Here is a 21,966-nt window from a genome sequence, read left to right on the forward strand (position 1 = left end):
GTGGCCATGCCTATGTTTTTCAGGAAAGACTCAACTTTTGCCTGGAAACTAGAATTTCCACAGTTTAAACATTGCCTCCAAGCTATGAATTTCCTTCTCTGTGCATTTAGAACAAATAACTGTCAAGTTCCTACAATGGGCCAAGCTCCAAGGGATTAAGCTGTGAACCAGACTGACAGGATTCTAGCTGTCAGAAAGCACAGGAACCACAGTTAGAAGCCACGGAAACAGTGAGTGTGTCACACACATGATCTGATGTTAGAGACCTTCCTCGAGGAGGAAACAATAAGGCTGAGGGCTGAGGGATGCACAGGAGGGAGCCAGGCAGAGAAGAGGTGAGAGCCAGATTCTGGGCAGGCTGCCGTGTGGAGACTGAGGGCAGGAGTTGGGTAAGAGGTCACAGGTGTCGGTAAGGCCAGAGCAGGCAAGGACCGCGGGGAATGTCTTGGGTTTTGTAATTATTGTAAAGGCCTTGGCAAGCCCTTGGAAAGTTACAAACGTGACATGATCACACTTTGACACAATGATAATGGATTAGAGTAAACCCAATAGGAGACTATTGAAATAATTGGGAATGAAAGAATTATAACCTATCTATGGTGGGGGCTGTAGAAATGGAAATAGCAGATGGATTCTGTTTAACAAGATAAAACTACCAGGTCTTGGCAATGGATAAGAGAGGGCCATGTGGTGGTGGGTGGTGTCTCATGGGCCTGCCTTGATCCTCAGTGGGTAACAGTGGATACAAGGAACTTGGGAAGAGAGCCATGCTTCCGGGAGGGTGGTGGTGATAGAAGGTAGATCATGAGTTAAGTTATAGATGTCTGCCACTTTCCTCAGACGTGCCATGTCCAGTGCTGGTGAGGCTCAGGTAGCTAGAAGGATGTATCTGGGCTTCTGGAGAAAGATCTGGGCTGGGAGTTTATATTAGAGATTCATCTGTGAAAAATGACATTTAACTTCACAATAATGGTTGCTATGTTTATGGAAAGGACTAAAGTTAGAAGACAAAAGAACCCAGGACAAAGGCTTGACGTATACCATGTCATCTTTGAACCAGTAGAGGAAACAAGAGGTAGGAGAAAAACCAAGAGTGTTGTGTTACTGAAGCCAAATGAAGTGTACAAGGACTGTTGGGGCCTAGTGTAGCTAATTATGCTGCATTATGTTTTAAAGTTGTGTGTTAGTAATTTTACAGATAAAAGTTTGCTCTCAGTTTAAGAGAATCATACAGTTCCTTTATACTGATTGAATTAATTAGACTAAGATTAGTGAGGTCATGGTTAGTGGCTAATTATCACAGGCTTTGTGAGTGAAATCAATCATTATAAATACAGCTTACATCTTTAAGTGAACAAATACAGTTTTCTACAGCAAACATTCTGCCATGTAGATTTCTGTAACAGAAATTAATCGTTCCAAGGTTATAAGTTAACAGTCCTTGGAGCTATTAAAATAATCCTTTCTCTGTCAAAGGAAATCTCTTTGCCTTTTTTAGTAAACAGAATTAGGTAGGAATTCAAGTTTATGATGATCTTAGAATAAGCAGAGATTTAACTTGCATGCTATGGTAACTGGCAAGAAAATATTTGCTAACTTTCCCTAGCTTGTCCCTCATCTGTTTAACAAGATATAATGGTGAGTATTTGTCTTTTCCAAGAATGTCTGTGCTTTTCAACCACCCTTATCAAGCTGGTAGCCTCTGGCTCCAAGTGTGTCTTCTAACCAAGAATAAGACAAAGAACCAGAACTCTTTGTAGATGATGAACTCTTCCTCTACCCCAATTAAGACACCTCACAGAGGAGGTCAGTCCTTGGTCAGAGGTGATCACAGCCATATTTAACCCCAAAAGTGTGGATGAAAGCATTTAACACAGATACCTGATATCCTTTTCCAATGAGGACAGGACCTTCAAGGTCTTTCCCAGGATATGTCTCCCAAGCGGGGGTGGGAAATATGTCCTCCGAGGCTTGTGCTTACTTGCCTCCCAGTCTTCAGTCTCAGGGCCCTTGATTAGTGCTAATCACTCTTACCTGTATTATATGTCTGAATTGTCTACTGGATGGTAGACTTCTTGAGAGAAAGAGCCCTATTTTATTCATCTTTCTGTTTCTTTAACATCTTTTTTTCTCATTTATCTCCGAGGGCAGCCTTTGTGATAAGAACTATGCTAAGTGTGGGTTATATAATGATAACAAGCAGGATACTTCTTTCTAGGAGTTCATGACAGATAAAACAGACAGTACGTGGGATAAAGGTAGTGACAGATACAACCAGGTAACGGGAACACATGATCTGTTTCAGCTTGAGGGTGGTAGGTGAAGTCACAAACGGGTTCAGGAATTGGTCACACCTGGAATGATGTCAAAGGATGAGGAGGTCTGGTAACAGGAAGGACATTTTAAGTAGAAGGGTCAGCATGAACACAGGCAGGAAGACAAGAGGGCATGCAGACTTTAGGAAAGGTCCAGGAAGAACGGTGATGTGGAGCCCAAAGTTTGAGGCAGGGACTAGGGAGATAAGGCTGCGGAGACCAGGAAGGGCCAAGCAGGGAGACCATGTATACTTAGAACAAAACCATCTGTTGAGTTTACAGGAGTGTTTGTCATCTTGATATGTTCAGCCTCTAAACCCTGCATCAGATGTCAAGGTTCTGAGGTGTCTTAGGAAGAAGAAAGGGAGCCCAAACTAGGTTAAGCATATTGCCAAACTCATTAAAGGAACCAAGGTGTACTAATGACTTTCTGCCTAATTTTGGATTAGAAAAAGTTCTCCACAGTATTGTGATGGCCTCTTGACTATGGCTTATAATGGTAAAGTAGCTGAATTTCAAAGATTCAGAGTGACAAGATCCTGAGGATGGAGAGGGGCTAGGTCTTGCCTTTGGGTACAGCATCATTAAGTTCACCAAATACTCTGACATAGAGTGTGGGCTGGAGAATAGAACACTGGCCTCTGAGTTGGGAGAACAGACTTCCCCTGTGATTGGTGGTGAGCTGGTGGACACATTCTGGTTCCTCTTGGGACCTCAGCTGTCCCATGAGCAAGTGGGACTACAACCACAGCTCTGTCTAATTTCTTAGGTGATTTTGAAAAAGTAAAATAATGAACTAGATAGAAAAGCATCTGTCAAGAGTAAACTCCAAGGACATGTGAGGCATTGTTGCTATTTTGTTTTGAAAAGCTGACTGTAGAGGCTATAGACTGGAAATGTTAGAAATGGTCACTCTGAGGAAGTGATTTATTTGGCTAATATAGGGTGTGTGTATGTGTATGCGTCTGTGTGTGTTTTAACAAATTTGAGTAGTATTTAAAACCTGGATATTGCCTGCAAAATTTGTGGGAAAAATCTAAAGCTCTGAAATGCTCATCTTGGTTTTTCCTTGTGGCAGTGATAGGCTGAAGCTTAGAAGTTCCTTCCCCAATGCCTGTACTCCACCTGGCTTGCTGCCATTGCTTACCTGTCCCTGAAGGCATTTGAAAGTGAGACTCCTGGGCTGATGAATAAAGGACTACAAGAGCTTTTCAAAATGATTCTTTATACACAACAAGATTTGTATGGCAGGAGGGGAGAAATTAGTACTCTCATTCTACAGGTGTCATAACAGAGGCCATGCCAGATTCGGTGACTTGGCCTCTCTGTGGCTGACCTGGGACCAGAGTCCGTGCAGTTTATGGTTCTTTCTGTGCTAGCTCCCTCCCTTTGGAACAAGAGCCTCAAGCATCCCAGCTGGGGTCAAACTCCTGATTCTTAGGCTATGAGAACGGCTGATGGAGGAGAGTGGTAGTTCTAGGAAGGAAACAGCACCCGCTGCTCAAACCTTGGGAGAAGAGCCACGGCCGGTGTGAGGAAGCAGACAAGGTAGAACGTGGGGTCTGAGAGCTGGCCTTCCATCACCCAGTAGGGATTGGTGGGGCTGTTGCAGGTGACGCAGATGGCATTGTACGCAAGGGACACCACAAAGTACATCAGGAAGCTGCCTGCGAGAACAAGCCCGTGGATGGTGGTCTGCGGAAGGAAGGAAGTAAACACTGCTGAGGGGACAGTTTAGATCTGTGGGGAATGCGCTCATGCTACTTTAACTTTGTTTTACACTTTTCTTTTTGGGAAATGCAACATACCGTTTTTAAAAGTGTGCCATTTAATGGCTTATTATAAAGTAAATACCTATGTTGCTACCACCCAGAATTTGAACACAGATACCCCAGACACCCCTAAATCACCTTGACTTTTGTGATAATTTTCATGATATTCTTTAGTCTTAAAAAAGTTATATTTTGTGTGACTTTTGTCTTTTTTCCTTAATGTGATGATGAATCAGTCTCTTCCACATGTGGCCGTCAGGTATTCATTTCTGAAGCAGCGCAGTCTTCTGTAGTCTGATCTCATTTTGTCCTGCCTCTTTTATGCTTCTTCCAATTCCTGTCCTCTTGTAAACTTACTGATGATTTCATATAATTTCATTTCCACCTCTACTAGTTTGAAAGTTATGTACTTCATTTCTATTCTTTCAGTGATTACTCAATAAATGACAGTAAGCAATCTTAACTTACTGTAGTATAAAGTTTATATTTCCCTCCTCCTAAATTATGCAAGGGCTTTAGAATAAATTAACTGTTTACCTTCTTCCTGATTTATGTCTTATTGCTACTGTATATTTAAATTCTATCATCTTTGTAAATCACACAAGTCGTTATTACAGTTTAGTATGGTCAATAGTCTTTAAGATTTACTTACATGCTTGACACTTTCTATGCCTTCATTATCTCTTGCATTTTGGGTTTTCCATCTTAACTGTATTTTCTTATACTTTAAAAAAAAGTTTATATTGAAGTGTAATTGATTAACAATGTTGCATTAGTTTTAGGTGTATAGCAGAGTGATTCAGTTATATATATACACAAGTATCTATTCTTTTTCAAATTCTTTTCCCATTTAGGTTACTACAGAATATTGAGCAGAGTTCCCTGTGCTATATAATAGGTCCTTGTTGGTTATCTATTTTAAATATAATTCTGTGTACACATCAATCCAAAACTTCTAGTCTATCACCTACCCTTTTTCCCCCTGGTAACCACAGATTTGTTAAGTCTGTGTTTCTGTTTTGTAAATAAGTTCATTTGTATCATTTTTAAAAGATTCTGCATGTCAGTGATATCACATGATATTTGTCTTTCTCTGCCTGACTTCACTTAGTGTGATAATCTCCAGGTCCATCCATGTTGTTGCAAATGGCATTATTTTACTCTTTTTAATGGCTGAGTAACATTCCGTTGTATATATGTACCACATCTTCTTTATCCATTCTTCTATTCAGACATTCATTGGACATGTCTATTCAGTTAAGACAATAGCCATGTCTTGGCTATTGTAAAGAGCGCTGCAGTGAACATTGGGGTATCTTTCCTTGTACTTTTAGTTGATCGTTGAACAACAGGGGTTTGAACTATGTGGGTCCACTTACATGTGGATTTTTCTCAATAATACTGCAGTATTGCCTGATCCATCATTGGTTGAATCCACAGATACAGAGGGCTGATTATGGGACTTGAGCATCCACAGAATCTGGTGTTTGCATTGGGTCCTGGAACCAGTTCCCAGTGGATACTGAGGGTGGCTATACATCCTTTAGAATTTTTCTTTAGTGGAAGTCTGCTGATGGTATATTTTCTCATTCATTATTTCATCCTCATTCTTAAAAGATATTTTTGATCTTTTTTGGAAGTTATTTTCTTTTAGTATATTTAATATAGCATTTCACTATTTTCTGGGCTTTCCAGGTGGCTCAGACAGTAAAGAACCTGCCTGCAATGCAAGAGACCTAGGTTCAATCCCTGGGTTGGGAAGATCCCCTGGAGAAGAGAACGGCTCCCACTTCAGTATTCTTGAGGCTTCCCTGGTGGCGTAGATGATAAAGAATATGCCTGCAATGTGAGAGACTTGGGTTTGATCCCTGGATCGGGAAGGTCCCCTAAAGAAGGGAATGGCTACCCACTCCAGTTTTCTTACCTGGAGAATTCCATGGACAGAGGGGCCTGGTGGGCTACAGTCCACGGGGTCACAAAGAGTTGGACATTATTGAGGGACCAACTTTCACTATTTTCTGGCTTCTATTGTTGCTTCTGAGATGTTAGCAAAACTTTTTCTGTTGTTCCTTAGAAGGAAATCTTTACCTCAAAATCTGGCTGCTTTATGATCCTTATTTTTGTCTTTAGTGTTCTATAGTTTTCTTATAAGTGTGGCGTTTTTAAAAAAAATATCTTGCTTGAGTTTTGCTAAACTTCTTGACGTAGCTTGATGTCTTTTGTTACTTTTGCAAAATTCTCAAGTCACTATCTTTTCAAATATTACCTCAGTGTCTTTCTCCTCCAAGACTCTAATCAAATGTATGTTAGATCTTTTAAGATACCCATCTTATCTTTTATATATCTCTTCCATAATTTTCAGTATTCTACTTTTGTTTTATATTCTGGATAATTTGACCAATTCACCAATTTTCTCCTCAGCTCTGCCTAATCTGCAGTTAAGCCAGCCATTGAAATTTAAATTAGTTATTGGATATTTTAATTTCCAAAACTTTTACTTGGTCTTTAAAGACAATCTTCTAGGTTTCTTTGTATGGCTTACCATACATTCTTGCAGATATTTTAAAGCTTATTCGTCTTTAAACATAACAAACAAATCTTTTCTATGAGTTATTTCTGATAATTTTAATACCTTAAATATTTGTTACTGATGTTTGTGCTTGTGATCTTTATTGATGAGTCCTTGTTTCATTTGAACTTCATTATTTGTGTGTGTGTGTGTTTAAAATTTTTTCTTAACTCATTTGAGTTATTTAAATTTCTTAATACAATCAGTTGTTATATAGTACAAATATCTTAATGTCTACTGTTGGTTATTATAATTGAGGTAGAGTTGATTTCCAGTATTGTGTTAGTTTCAGGTGTACAGCACAGTGATTTAGTTACATATATATGGTCCATTTTCCAGGATGAGTCCTTTATATTGACTCTCCCTGATCTGTTCAGCACAGTGGGGACAATCCCTACAGTCTCTGCTGGGGAAAGGAATGCAGGTAAGTGTACCCTTACTCTGAAGGTAGAGCATTTGGGGCCCTAAAGTAATGTGATCTCTTATTAGATTGTCACTACAGGAGCCTGGGTTTTAATTTCTGAATATTATGTTCAATGAAGTCTGCCAAAAAGTTCATTTTAGGCAGGGTTGCAAACACTCTCAAGAAAACATAGACTTTGGCATAGCTTGCTTCACTACAATCCCACTTTTCAGAGGTGTTGGTCTTTAATTATCCTATCAGCCTTTTCATACTTTTAGAGATGTATACATATATATACATACTCTTTGTATATGTTTATATATATATATATAATATATTAAAATGTATATACACACAAATTTATTTTTTTTCAGTGGAAGAGATGTTTTGAAATATCCTAGCCCCTGTTCCTAGAGAAGAAAACAGTTAGCTAACATTTTTCAGTCACTTAGGTGAGGACTGTGAAAGCTGACACAGCTATTAAAATTCATGTTAGATTTTGAGACTTCCCTAGCTATCCAGTGGTTAAGACTCTCTGCTCCCCATGCAGGGGGCACAGGTTTGTGGAACTATGATCCTGCACGGTACAGCCAAAAAAAAACTCATGTTTGATTTCTACCCAGGGAAGACAGACACTCTCCCTCTGCTTCAAGCACTTGAAAAAGGGAAATACTTTCTTCATAATGATGGTAGTAGCTGACTCCTTTCCCCGGAGCAACAAAAATCACCAGTGACTACCAGGATACCTGGTCTAGAGATGCATTAGGTGGATTAATAGTGCTGAATGGTGAGTGAAAGGAACAAGTTCTCTGTTTTAAAACATGCAGCGCTCTGAGAAAGAAGGCTGAATGACCAATCATTACTCACTTAATATACATTGCGGTCTGATTATTTACAGGGCATTTTTGAAAGGTTAAAAAAAATATCTAATGGTTAAGAAGGTCATGGAGAGAAGAGTTCCTCTTGTGAAATATCTTGTGCTACTGTTTAAAAAAGAACGTAATTACTGTGAAATATTTCAAGCAGACAAACAAATCTCATGCACGTGATGTCCAGCTTTACCAGTTTTAACCTTATGCCATATATATGGGAGCAGAATCTGTCACTCCAAAATGTGTCTCTGGCAACAGGATTGCCTTGAGCTGATTGTTTTTAAGAAACAGCAGACAGAGGAGAAGCTCTGAAAACTGAATAGACGTTTTCTTTTTGTAAGAGATATTTATACTTATAAGAGAAATCTCCATTTGTAAGGGTGTCTCCCTCTCTGTACCAGGAAAAAGAAACATTCTAAATTTCTAGAAAATCTATCAACTTCCACACCTGGCCTCCCCTAACCCCAAAACTTCTTTTGTCTTTAGTTATAGTATTTAAGGTGGTGGCTAGGGCCATAGTTTCCTGGTCTCTCTCATGTGTATAGGAAATACTGATTAAACTTTTGTTTGTTTTTCTCCCATTAATCCGTCATTTATTACAGGAATGTCTAAGCTGAGACCTAGAAGGGTAGAGAGAAAATTAGTTTTTCTTCCTCTACACACATTTGCCTCAGATTTTATTAAAAGGAGCCTTACAGATACAATTCTACCACCATGTATCCCTTGCAAATGCCTTTTCTTTCATCTTGAAAATGTGTTCATCATTTTTATGTGTATTTTATATGTACATGTTTATGTATCTGTGTTAATGGATACTTTAAAAATTTTATCATGTAGCTATCCTTCTGAATTCTTTTCACTAGCCAGTATGCTGTGGAGGTTTATTTTTGTTGCTAAATTCTGTTCTATTCATTTTAACTGTTCTAGTATATGACTATGCTACTATTTGCTTTCCTGTTGGTGAACATTTAGGCTGTTTCCAGTTTTTAAATTTTGCTTTAAAGAATAATGATGTAATATCTTATATATGTCTATGTATGTCTATGTATATACATGTGTAAAAGGATCGTCCAGGTTGCATATTTAGAAGTGGAATTGTGTCACAGCCTGTGAATACTTCTAGCTAACTCTTCTAACATATTCTTCTAGCTGTTTTCAAATTGCTTCTCCAAAGTGGTGCTATCAGTTAATAGTTTACCAACAGAATATGCAAGTTCCTAGGTTAGGCTTTATTATCTTTAATGAAGTAGTATTAACTCATACTGCTGCTGCTGCTAAGTCGCTTCAGTCGTGTCCGACTCTGTGCGACCCCATAGACGGAAGCCCATCAGGCTCCGCAGTCCCTGGGATTCTCCAGGCAAGAACACTGCAGTGGGTTGCCATTTCCTTCTCCAATTAACTCATATTATACTACATACCATACTATAGCATATATACTATATACTACAGTAGTATTAACCCACACTACTGAGTTAATTTGCCAATATATTATTTAGAATTTTTACATTTATGTTCATTGAGGAAACTGCTTTGTAATTTTGTTTCCTAGGACTGTCCATGCTCATTCTGATATCAGAATTATTCTAGCCATGAAAATTGGATTTGAATCCATGAAAAAGTTGGTATGACATAGGAATTATTTGTCCCTTATAAACTTGGTCAAACTCACCTTTACAATCCTTTGGCTTTGTAACCTTAGGGATAAGATTGCTGATTTGGTTTCTAGAATGGTGATTGGTTTATTCAGCTTTGATGAATGATTTTGCCTATAGCTTGGTAAATTTTATATTTAAAGGATTTAACTTGGCTTAACTTTTCAGAAAAATATTAACAATATTGATTCCATTGACCATTGTATACATGAGATCTGCATCCATGAAAACAGAGGGCTCAACACCATTTTATATAAAAGACTTGAGGATCTGTGGATTTTGGTATTCACATGAGTCCTAGAACCCGTCCCTGTAGGTACTGAGACACCTGTGTATCCATAATTGCAGTCTTTTTCATTTCTAGTACTGTTTTCGTGGCCTTCTCTTTCTGTCATCTCTTGGATAAGTTTTGTCAGAGGTGAGTTTTTTTTTCCCATTTTTGGCTACACTGTGCAGCATGTGGGAATCTTAGTTATGTGACTAGGTATTGAACTCATGCCCTTGGCATTCGGAGCATGGAGTCTTGACCACTGGACCCCCAAGGAAGTCCCAAGAGGTGAGTTTTCAGTAGTGTTTGAAGAGCTCAGTTTTGGTCTTATTGACCTTTCTTTGATTTTTCTCTCATCTTTTTTTCTTTTCCATTTTCTTTAGGTTTACATGGTATTTTTTAAAGTTTCTTAAGTTGAAATTTTAGCCTCTTTTTAATCTTTTTGTTTTTAATAGTAAAAGCTTTAGCTGCATCCCACAAGTTTGCATATATATTTTTATAGTCATTCAGCAGCAATAAGTATAATTTCCATCATGATTTACTTTTGACCTCCTAAATGACCTGTTTAGATGTGCATTTTGAAATTTCCCCGCATGTTAGGCTGTACTTTCATTGTTTGTATTTATTAATCTAAATGCATTACTATCAGATAATAGGTTCTTTATGATACTGATTCTTTCAAATTCCTTTGTGATTTAGAATTTGGTCTTTAAATTTTTGGTGTATGGTCAGGTGTGTTTGAAAGATGCATATTTAGTATCTGTTTAGAGCAGGATTTTACATATTAGGGCTAACTACAATAGGTCAAGTGTGGTAATTTATTCAAAGCTTGATCTGTGTCTGTTTTGATAGAGTTCTATAAAAACATCATTCTAGAATTGTAATTTTTTCCATTTCTCTTCATATTCACGGGATGAGAAAGTCCTATCTGATACTTCTGGCCATCATTTTCTTTGTTCTTACCTTTTCCTCTTCCCTACAGCCTGGGGAATTGATAGTTTCCTATATTCCTCTAATTTCTTTCCTCTCCTTTATGTTAATCTTAAGTTTTTAGTAATTGTAAGTATTAAGATACTTTAAGATTTAGGAGGTACTAAATAAATTAAGACTTTTATGGAACAACTTAGTTGTGTATTTCTTGTCCTATTCATACAATGAAGACTTTAGCATAAATTACCTACAGAATAGCCTTTCCTTACCATTACGTTTTTTCTTGCAGTTTTAGCTTTTATTTTCTTTCAGGTTCTTGCATATTTCTCTCTCCCTTTAGTGAGGGTCGGAGAAGGCAATGGCACCCCACTCCAGTACTCTTGCCTGGAAAATCCCATGGACGGAGGAGCCTGGTAGGCTGCAGTCCTTGGGGTCGCTAAGAGTCAGACACGACTGAGCGACTTCTTTCACTTTTCACTTTCATGCATTGGAGAAGGAAATGGCAACCCACTCCAGTGTTCTTGCCTGGAGAATCCCAGGGACGGGGAAGCCTGGTGGGCTGCCGTCTCTGGGGTCACACAGAGTCGGACACGAATGAAGTGACTTAGCATAACATAGCATAGGTGGTAGACCTTATAGAGTTTATCTAAAAATGTCATTTTTTTTTTTTTAACCACAGGCTACTAAGAAGGGACAGAAACATGTTATATACAGGTAAGAAGGGGAAAAAAGCAAACATACAGCTGTATTATTTGCCTTTGATTCTGCTGTTTGATAAAAATAAATCATTTTCTCTGACTGAATGAATATAGCAATGACCTAGGAGATTTTTGTGGCCTTCTTAGAGAATTAAAATCAGTGTTTCTCCACTGGTTGGGTGGGTGTACTTCCCTTGGGAATCTTTATTTATCAGTCCTAAGTGAACTATCACTTAAGTGTAGTGCTTGTGTACAAATAGTGTAACTGTTTGCTATTTGGCCTTAAGTCTTTGAAGATAATTGCTCCACTATTTTTTGGTTTCTATTGTTTAATTGCTGTTAATTTTCAGGTAATCTGTCCATAGTCTCTGGCAGACTTTAAGATTGTTTCTTTTATACTGTACAGTTTTACTACCAGGCACTATATCCAGATTTATTTTGATTGTCATTCTCAGTGATGACCTCTTCAGTACTTCTCTAACCATTCTTTCCTTGTTCTTCTATTCTATGAGTTCTATTATGTGGCTGTTAGAGTCACGTATTCCAAATATCATTCCTCTTGATTACATTTTCATATTTCTGTGGCATTCTGCATGAGTACACAATACTTTCCAATTTTGGTAGTTTACTCTTAGCCAGTGTCCAGTCTAGAGTGGATTCCACAAATTGCATTTTTAGTTTCAGTGACAAACTTTTTGCATTTTCAAGAGTTCTAAATATTTCCTTAGCTTGGTTCAGTTCCTAGTATTAAAATTATGACTGCCTTCTTCACAGTTTCTGATAAAACGAAGTGATTTCTCTGGTGGTTCTGAAAGAGATTTATTTAAGCTTGACTAGGCCTTTTTGTTTTTATCACTTTGTTCTATCTGTCATGGCATGAATTGGAACTACGGGGTTTTCAAGATGGGAACTCTGTGATCTGGAAGCCCCCTTGGGCGGCTGTTATCAGCCACTGCTTGGTCCAGCTTGTGATAGCAGGGGGAGGGAAGAAGTTCCACTGTAGAAGGTTGGGAATACCCTGAGCCTACTTAGGGAAGTTTCTAAACATTTAATACAAATGCTCTCAGAAAGATTTGGTTTTTGCCAAGCTGAAATGGTTCTTTCCATAAAGTGGTCTCCCTGCACCCATCAATCTTACCTCATCACACTATTGGCACAGAGGTTAAAAGGTTAAGAGTCAGCCAGCTAGGCTTTAGGCTTGCTTCTGTCTTGTACTGCTTGGGGAAAGTTTAACCTCTTTATATTCATTTCTGTATCTGTAAGATGGGAATTAAAAAAAATACCTAACACATGCATATGTTGCAAAATGATTTCCACAATAAGTTTAGTAAACATCCATCACTTTGCAATACAGTTGACTCTTGAACAACACAGGTTTGAACAGCATAAGTTCACTTATACACAGATTTTTTCCCCACTAATTACATACTACAGTACTGCATGATACACTGTTGCTTGAATCTGTGGATATGGAACTTCAGATATGGTGGGACAACTGTAAAGTTACATGTGGATTTTCCCCTGTGTGGAGGATTGGTGCTCCTAAACCCTAAATTGTTCAAGGATCAACTGTGTATGTCAAGTCATTATGTTGTACAGCTTAAACTTATCCAGTGCTCTGTGTCAATCATATCTAACTAAAAAAAAAATCTTATCTAAAGGGCTTTGGGAAGTTAAGAAAGTACATTAAAATCATACAGGTGTGTACCTGGCATGTAATTTTAAGCTCTATGTTTTTTATAATTATTATTGACTAGTCAAATTTAATAAGAAAGCTAGCATTACCGTTTTGAATTACTAAAAAGTGATATTAGGACATACTCAATATGTTATGTGGAGACAGTCTTCTAATCTTTTACCCCCAATTAAATGGACAGCACAGCTCTGTAACATCGTCTCAAGTATGGTCAGTCAAATGTTTCCCTTGTCTCTCAAACACCCATGACTTTTGAAATCGAAAGTACCTGTTTTGGCAATACACTGCCTCATTGTATTATACGTCTTAGTTATTTCATCCTGACTAGATGGTGAGCAAGTTGAGGCCTGCAATTCTATCTTCTCTACTTCTTTATCCCTGTTGAAGTGGACCACAGGTACGAGCTCAGCATTCGTGTATTCAGTGGATCAATGATACGGAGAAAAGCAGCTCAAATCTGAATGCAGGTGATGGAGAGGAACACAATTTTTAGGCCCAAAGGGCTTGGGGGCACTTACCCAGGTCTTCATTTCCATTGCCTGGTGCAAGAGGATTGTGGCAAGGGAGATGGTGTTGATGGGTGTTCCAAAGGTAAAAACGTCGATATCAGAGTCCTTGTAGGTCTGCAGAGCAGGAACAAACAGGCACTGTCAGCTGTGCCCAGGGACTGAAGGCCTTAGTTTGGACAAGTAAAGCATCAGTGGAGGCAGGTGTCAAGGGAGGGGAAGGAATGGGGAGAAGCTGTCCAGCTACTGTCGTGTGGAACTGACTGCAGGGACAGACAGGAGGAGGAGTGAGTTGATAGGACTAGACTCTTCAAAATGCATTTGCAAAGGAAGCCATGAAGAGTATCCCAGAGCTTTGCAGAATGAGTAAACAAAAAATTGAGTACCTACCAGGCACAATGCCAACTGCTAAAGATACTCCTGTGTCCACTTTCAAGGAGTTTAGAGTCTACCAGGCAGGGCAAATGTGGTACAGTTTAAGGGTGTAAATGCTAAAATGGAAGCAAGTACAAGGCACTTTGGGAGTAGAGATAAGAAGTCAGCTGAGACTGTAGTAAGGGGAATTGTTCTCTTGAAAGGAGAGAGAAAAGGCAGATCAGGCAGAGGCCAGAACTGAGGGTGAAAAGTCCAAATCATCCTAGATGGAATAGTCCTAAGTGGTAAGTCTGTTGATCACACAGTAAGGGCAAAAGAGGCCTGACTAGGGAGGGTGTTGTAAACCAGGAAATTCTGAGAAAGCACAAAATGCTTGCCTCCTCAACACCCATCATGTTGCTGTTTGCAAAAGAACATGATCCAGAAACTAGGCAGATACCACTGTTTTCCTGGCACAAATTACTCCACATCTGAGCTCCTTGTCTGGGAAGAATACAGCTATCCTATGCTACATACATTCTCACTCTGTAAACTGGGGAACTGAATTGAGATGGGGCTGGTATCCTGTGCTCCCTGTATTCTTATTTTATTTCAGATAAGGTAGTAACTCTTATTATCAGAACTTGGAAGCACAAATGTAAATACAAATCAAGAGGTGTAAACTCAAATACCTTCAATGTTCAAGTAAGAAGCAGTAAATGAGTGAGTGAAGATGGCTAGGCGTGACACAAAAGGGCACGGTGGGGACTATGACAAACTAGAGAACAGGTCCCCTATCTAAGCAGGGTGGTGAGCCAACTCTGGATTTTGCCATGACCCAGTGTAATAACAGCTTTTAATTTTTCCAAAGCTGGCAGAAATTAAGATGTTTTGGTAAAGTATTCTGACTTTCTGAATATGCTGGGTGGAGTCTGCAGGCCTCCTATTTGGAGCCCCTGCTCTGAAGAGTCCAGAAAGATACTATTTGTCTGGGATTTCATATTAATGGGACTAGCTCTACCCTGCTGTTTGTATGGTTAGAATGGGACCATACACCTTACCAGGTAGGGGATAAAGAAACAGACGAGGCTCTGGTAGAACGCATCCGCCATGGAGATCCAGAAAGTCAGCAGGTTATAGCACTGTCAGGAAAGAACACATCGACAGTTACCACCATCTGAGCAAGCCTCTGTTCCTTGTAAGCAACTTTCTTGTGCGTGGCTGGGCCAGACAACATGGCACTTACAATGTTTCTTACCCTAGAGGCAATACAGTGGAATGATCAAGAGCACAGACCTGGGAGTGACAGGACCTCAAGTCGAGTTCCAGGCCTGTGTGACCTTAGTAAAAGTCACTAGACTGCTTTGGGAATTGTTTCTTCTTCCATAGGAAGTAGATAAAGACGATACCGGCTAGATTTCCTTGAGTTTCAAGAGGTCTAAATACAACTGTGCTTTGGTACCTAGAAAAGGCTCGGCTGTTAATGATCATTAATACTAGTGCTAATACAAACTTGGTAAGTTTAGAGATTCTAAATAGCATCTGAAAAGGAGCTCTCAATCACCGCCCAGGATCACGAGTTCCCAAGAGACAGCTCAGTGGCTTCGGAGATGAGCTTTCTTATTTTGTGCTTCCTTCCTTGGGAACACTGAAACCATTTACAGTGTATGTTTCTGCTACATTAACTTCTTTTGATGTTAGATACTAAAGGGATACATTATGCAGCCAACTCACCTATGGGAAGGGGACAATGAGAAGGGCCCAGGATGTCGTGCGTCATCTCCACATCTCCCTCGCCTGAAGTGCTGGGGTTGCTAAGTTGTTCTCCACCTGTCTTTGGCTGAATATGGGGCTTTGTTCTTCACTGGTTGTCCACAAAGTTTAACCAGCTCTCAAGCACCACATCTGGCTTTGCCCTCCTTGTCTGAGATGTAGAGCTACCCTGGTGCATAGCAACATCCCTTTTCCCAGAGCTCCTCCTTTGAGGCCATCAGGTTCCCTCTCTGCCTCCAGGTTCCCAGCCTGTCTGTGCTGGTCAGTCTGCCTGCTGTAGGACCTTCCCGAATCTTTTAGGGCATCAGTGTGGCCTCTGTGCCTTCTAAGAAACTATTTTGATGGCTTTTAGCCCCAGGGATTCCCAAACCAAGCCTTGGGGGTTCTGCTGAAGGCCTGCAAAGATCAGAGAAAAGTGATGCAGTCTTTCTGTGAGCCCTCTTCCCCTTTAACTAGCACAGGCCCATATTAATGTGTGATATAATTAAGAAATAACTAAAAAGAAAAATATCCACCTGGTCTATCACCTTCAACAGCAAATGAGAAACAGGCCAGGAACAGGGAGCAGACTTCCTGGGTCACATGAGAGGTAAGTGGCAGAGTGGTGACCAGAACACAGGATCTCCGGCCCAGCACGCCTTCCCTGACACCTCTAGGGAAGAGCTGAAGGTCACCTCCCAGTCCCCCTGCCTCTGCCCGGTCCCCTTACCTCAGAGTTCTGGCCGCTCTTGTACAGTTCGGGCAATGCCAAGAGTGTTTCCATAGAGATGTCCTTATCGAGGACTCCGAAGACAAGAGGAGGCAAGGAAGTGAAGAAGAGGTTGAAGAAGATCAGCTGCCAGTAATCAATCATGGTGGAGCCAGAGAAACCGCAGAAGAACTGGTACCAGAAGAGCAAGTTGACGTAGCACTGTGGGCAGAGAGCATGGCCTTGGAAGTGAGGACCCGAGGGCAGCCATCACCAGACACTGCTTAGGAGCTCTGACAAATAGCTGCTCGGACCTGGAGCTTCAATTCCCTCACCTGTTACATGCAGGGTTGTCTAAAGATTAGAGGTAATTCTCATCCTTAGATTCTGCTCTTACTATTACTGCTGCTGCTGCTGCTGCTAAGTTGCTTCAGTCGTGTCCGACTCTGTGCGACCCCATAGACGGCAGCCCACTAGGCTGTCCCGTGCCTGGGATTCTCCAGGCAAGAACACTGGAGTGGGTTGCCATTTCCTTCTTTAGGACCTGAAGAGAATTCTATCAACTTGTAAAGTATACTATGGTGGTTTTTGGAGGCAGGGAGGACTGGCTTTGAATCCTCAGTTCTGTCATGCACTAGCTGTGTGACCTAGGACAAATTCTTTAACCTTTCTGAACATCATCTTGCCACCTTTCATATGGGAATAGTAGTATATAGACCATGGCCCGTGAAACCAAAAGGCAGTAAGTAGTTATGATTAGCAGTGCAGTGAGAGGAAAGACTTGACCGTGGGCAGGATGGCTGGTGGGAGGAGGACTTCATGAGGAGGTTGACCTCAAAACCCTTTCCTAATGGTCACACAACTCAGAGGGTGAAGAATAAAATCTTATGCTGAAGTGTTGCTTTATGCTTTCTAAAGATCTTTCCACTAAAGACCTCCTCACTGGAGAAGGGCTGGGTCACAATTATTGTCTAACATATTGTGATGTGGTTTGGTGACTTGACCAAGGTCACGATAACAGCTGGTCCTGGTGTTAGAACTAGAACTCAGCTCCATGTGGCTGAGGCACAGAGGGGTAAAGGGTTTTTAACGTAAGGAATCATTCAGCAGGTCTGTGTTCAAGCTAGTATTCTCATCCCCTAACCACTGGGCCAGCATTACTTTTAAGAGGCTCTCTGATTATTATTATACTACTAGTAGTAATATTAACATTCATATTATTAATACTACAATTATTATTTGAGCTTCTATTTGTGATGGATGTGTGGTAATAGTATATTAGTATACAGCACATTAGGTGGCACAGTGGTAAAGGATCCACCTGCCAATGCAGGAGACGAAAGAGACAGGAGTTCAATCCCTGGGTTGGGAAGATTCCCTGGAGAAGGAAATGGCAACTCATTCCAGTATTCTTGCCTGGAACATTCGATGCACAGAGGAGCCTGGCAAGGTACTGTGGATGGGGTCATAAAGAGTTGGATATGACTGAGCATGCACACAGCACATTAGTAGATATGCAATATACATAATTTGTCCCAACAACCTAGCAAGATAATGTTATTGCTAATAATATAATAGTACTATATTACGTATTATTAAATAATATTTAACATTACCTACAGACAAGGAATTTGAGGCTCTGAGATACTCACTTTTCCCTTGCCTATGTTCAGAGCTAGGAAGTGCCACAACTAGCCTTCGAGTTTTCAAAGCTTCTTCCTCAACCACTCCAAGCCCTCTTAGTCCCATCTTTGGATAATGCCATAACAATGCTGACCCAGATTCTTCCATCCAAGAAGCGCCATCCTTTGGCTCTCCTGCCCAGATGACTAGTGGGGAGTCTGAAGGAGACCCTGGTGCTCTTAGACACCCTGGGCCTTGCATTTCTCTGAGGGCTGGGGTCCCCTCCGTTTCTGCTCCAGGGCTTCAGGTCACCTCTTCCCACTCTAGTCCCGTGATGCTGAAAGGGCTTTTCTGCTATGAGTTTTTGATGAGGTTATTTCTCAGAGAAGGAAGGAGAGGGCTCAATCTGTTTCCTGGGCAGACTCTGAATCCCCAAAACATCACCACCAACCATTTATGCCCTTGACAGGGTGGCTTTAAGAAGAACCAAAGTGGTAAAGTCTCCTTGATACTAGTGTTTAGCAATCGTATGAGACTTTGGTTTTTGTCTTTTGGCCCTTTGAGCACCTTGCCTTGCTTCTCCCTCTCCAGCTGACTGAGAAAGACACTCGCTCTTAGTTCCATGTACACACAGGTGGCTTGAACGGCTCAGATGGGGTGACTGACTACACTAAGGCTGGAAGTGACCCATCTACAGACAAGGCCAAGAATAGCAATGGCAGCAGTAATAACAAAGACTCCTAAAGCACTTCCTAGGGGCCAGGCTCTGTACTGACCCATCAGTCCACTTACAAGCCGGATGAGGCAGTCACTGCTATCCTCATTTTACAATTGAGGAAACTGAGCTTTGGAGAGGTCAAGTCATGGGGCCAGGGTTACAGACTAGTAAGTAACAAAGCTGGAGTCCAGACCTAGATGTTCAGGCTAAACAATATGCTGCTAAACAACCAATGGATCACTGAAGAAATCAAAGAGGAAATCAATAGAGACAAATGACAATGAAAACATGATGATGTAGCAAAAGCAGTTCTAAGAGGGAAGTTTATAGCAATACAATCTTATCTTGGGCTTCCAATCTGGTGCAGTGGTAAAGAATCTTCCTACCAATGTAGGAGACATGGGTTCAGTCCCTGGGTTGGTAAGATTCCTGGGAGTAGGAAATGTATTCATTTCCACTCTAGTATTCTTGCTTGGGAAATCCCACGGACAGAGGAGCCTGGTGGGCCACAGTCAATGGGGTCCCAAAAAGTTGGACATGACTGAGCACAAACATACACACACAATTTTACCTCAGGAAACAAGAAAAATCACGAAGAAACAACCTAACTTTATGTCCAAAGCAGGCAGAGAAAGAAGAACAAACAAAACCCAAGGATAGTAGAAGGAAAGAAATCTTAAAGATTAGAGTAGAAATAATGAAACAGAGATGAAAACAATAAAAAAGATCAATGAAATGAAAAGCTTGTTCTTTGAAAAGATAAAAAAATTGACAAACCTTTAGCTAGACTCTCAAGAAAAAAAGGGAGGGCTCAAATCAATAAAATTAGAAATGAAAAAGGATACATGTTACAACAGACACCACAGAAACACAAAGGATCATGGAAGACTACCACAAGCAACTATGTGCCAATGAAACGGACAGATTCTTAGAAAGGCACAGTCTCCCAAGATGGCTTCACAGGCGAATCCTATCAAACACTTAGAGAAGAGCTAACACCTATCCTTCTGAACCTGTTCCAAACAATTGGAACACTCCCAAACTCATTCTATGAGATTATCATCACTCTGATACCAAAATCAGACAAAGATACCACCGACACAGATTACAGGCCAATATCACTGATGAACATAGATGCAAAAGTTAAGTCGCTCAGTCGTGTCTGACTCTTTGTGACCCCGTGGACTGTAGCCCACCAGGCTCCTCCACCCATGGGATTCTCCAGGCAAGAATACTAGAGTGGGTTGCCATTTCCTTCTCCAGGGGATCTTCCCGACCCAGGGATCGAACCCAGGTCTCCCACATTGCAGGCAGAAGCTTTAATCTCTGAGCCACCAGGGAAGCCCTGCTGCTGTTGCTGTGAAGTCACTTCAGTCGTGTCTGACTCTGTGCGACCCCATAGACGGCAGCCCACCAGGCTCCCCCATCCCTGGGATTTTCCAGGCAAGAACACTAAAGACGCAAAAATCCTCAACAAAAGACTAGCAAACCAAATCCAACAACACATTAAAAGGATCGTGCACCATGATCAATTGGGATTTATTCCAGGGATGCAAGGATTTTTCAAGATCTGCAAATCAGTGCATTATAGCACATTAACAAATTGAAGAATAAAAACCATGTGATCATAAAAACCATGTGATCATCTCAATAGATACAGAAAAGCTTTTGACAAAATTCAACACCTATTTATGATAAAAATTCTCCAGAAAGTGGGCATAAAAGGAACATACCTCAACATAACCCCACACACCTATGGTCAACCTATGACAAAACAATGCAAGAGTATACAATGCAGAGAAGACAGTCTCTCTAATAAGTGGTGCTGGGAAAACTGGACAACTACATGTAAAAGGATGAGACTAGAACATTCTTTAATACCATATACAAAAATAAACTCAAAATGGTTTAAAGACTTAAATATAAAACATGACACCATAAAACTCCTAGAACAAAACATAGGAAAAGCATTTTCTGACATAAATCATACCAATGTTTTCTTAGGTCAAGGCACTAGAAATAAAAGGAAAACTAAACACCTGGGACCTAATCAAACTTACAGGCTTTTGCACTGTAAAAGAAGCCATAAAACGAAAAGACAACCTATGAACTAAAAGAAAATATTGCAAATGAAGCAACCAACAGGGGATTAATCTCCAAAATATACAAATACATGAAACTCAATATATATAAAAAAAACAAACCACCCAGTCAAAAAATTGGCAGATACAGACATTTCTCCAAAGAAGACATACAGATGGTCAAAAAGCACAGGAAAAAATGTTCAACATCACTAGTTAGTAGAGAAATGCAAGTCAAAACTATAATAAGGTTTCACCTTATAGCAGTGACTGAGAGACTTCACTTTCACTTTCATAGCAGTCAGAATTGCCATCATCAAAAAGTCTACAAACAATAAAGGCTGGAAAGGGTGTGGAGAAAAGGGAACCTCCAATACTGTTGGTGAGAATGTAAATCAGTACAATTGTTATGGGGCAGAGTATGGAGGTTCCTTAAAAAACTAAAAATAGAGCTTACTGTATGATCCAGCAATCCAACTCTTGGGTATACATCCAGAGAAAATAGCTTGAAAAGATACATGCATTCAATATTCATTGCAGCACAATTTACAATAGCCAAGACATGGAAGCAACCTAAATGTCCATCAACAGATGAATGGATATAGAAGATGAGGTATATATATATACACACAATGCAGTGTTTCCTGCCATAAAAACAATGATATAATGCCATTTGCAGCAACATGGTACTAGCGATAATCATACTAAGTCAAGTCAGAAAGATAAATATCATATAGTATCACTTATACGTGGAACCTAAAAAAATGATACAAATGAACTTATTTACAAAAGAGAAATAGACCTATGGATTTTGAAAACAAATGAAAGGTTATCAAAGGGGAAAGGTAGGGGGAGTTTGGGATTAACATGTACACTCCATATAAAATCCATAATCAACAAGGACCTGTTGTATAGCACAGGGAACTCTGCTCAATAGTCAGCAATATATATGAGGAAATTTGGGAAGGAGTGCATAGGATATATGTATATGTCTGAATCACTGTGTACAACAGAAACTAATGACACAAATTTACATTTATAAACATAA

The 21,966-nt window shown here is 40.1% G+C and overlaps 1 protein-coding gene and 1 long non-coding RNA gene across 3 annotated transcripts in view; one reads left to right on the plus strand and one right to left on the minus strand.

The window, feature by feature from the left end:
- The window catches only part of LOC133251599 (uncharacterized), a 155,073-nt gene extending 151,244 nt beyond the window's left edge, over positions 1-3,829 (plus strand). The window contains exon 3 of the long non-coding RNA XR_009737701.1: positions 993-3,829. This is a non-coding gene — a long non-coding RNA (uncharacterized LOC133251599). The remainder of the gene's footprint in view (positions 1-992) is intronic.
- ATP10B (ATPase phospholipid transporting 10B (putative)) overlaps positions 1-21,966 on the minus strand; it is a 312,921-nt gene that overhangs the window by 5,727 nt on the left and 285,228 nt on the right. For both annotated transcript variants that reach the window (XM_061424249.1, XM_061424250.1), the window contains 4 exons: positions 16,518-16,718; positions 15,097-15,177; positions 13,694-13,798; positions 3,823-4,010 (listed from right to left, as the gene is read on the minus strand). In XM_061424249.1, coding sequence (XP_061280233.1) covers positions 3,823-4,010; positions 13,694-13,798; positions 15,097-15,177; positions 16,518-16,718 — 575 coding nt within the window. The remainder of the gene's footprint in view (positions 1-3,822; positions 4,011-13,693; positions 13,799-15,096; positions 15,178-16,517; positions 16,719-21,966) is intronic.

The sequence above is a fragment of the Bos javanicus genome, chromosome 7 (genome assembly GCF_032452875.1).
Source record: "Bos javanicus breed banteng chromosome 7, ARS-OSU_banteng_1.0, whole genome shotgun sequence".
NCBI lineage: Eukaryota > Metazoa > Chordata > Mammalia > Artiodactyla > Bovidae > Bos > Bos javanicus.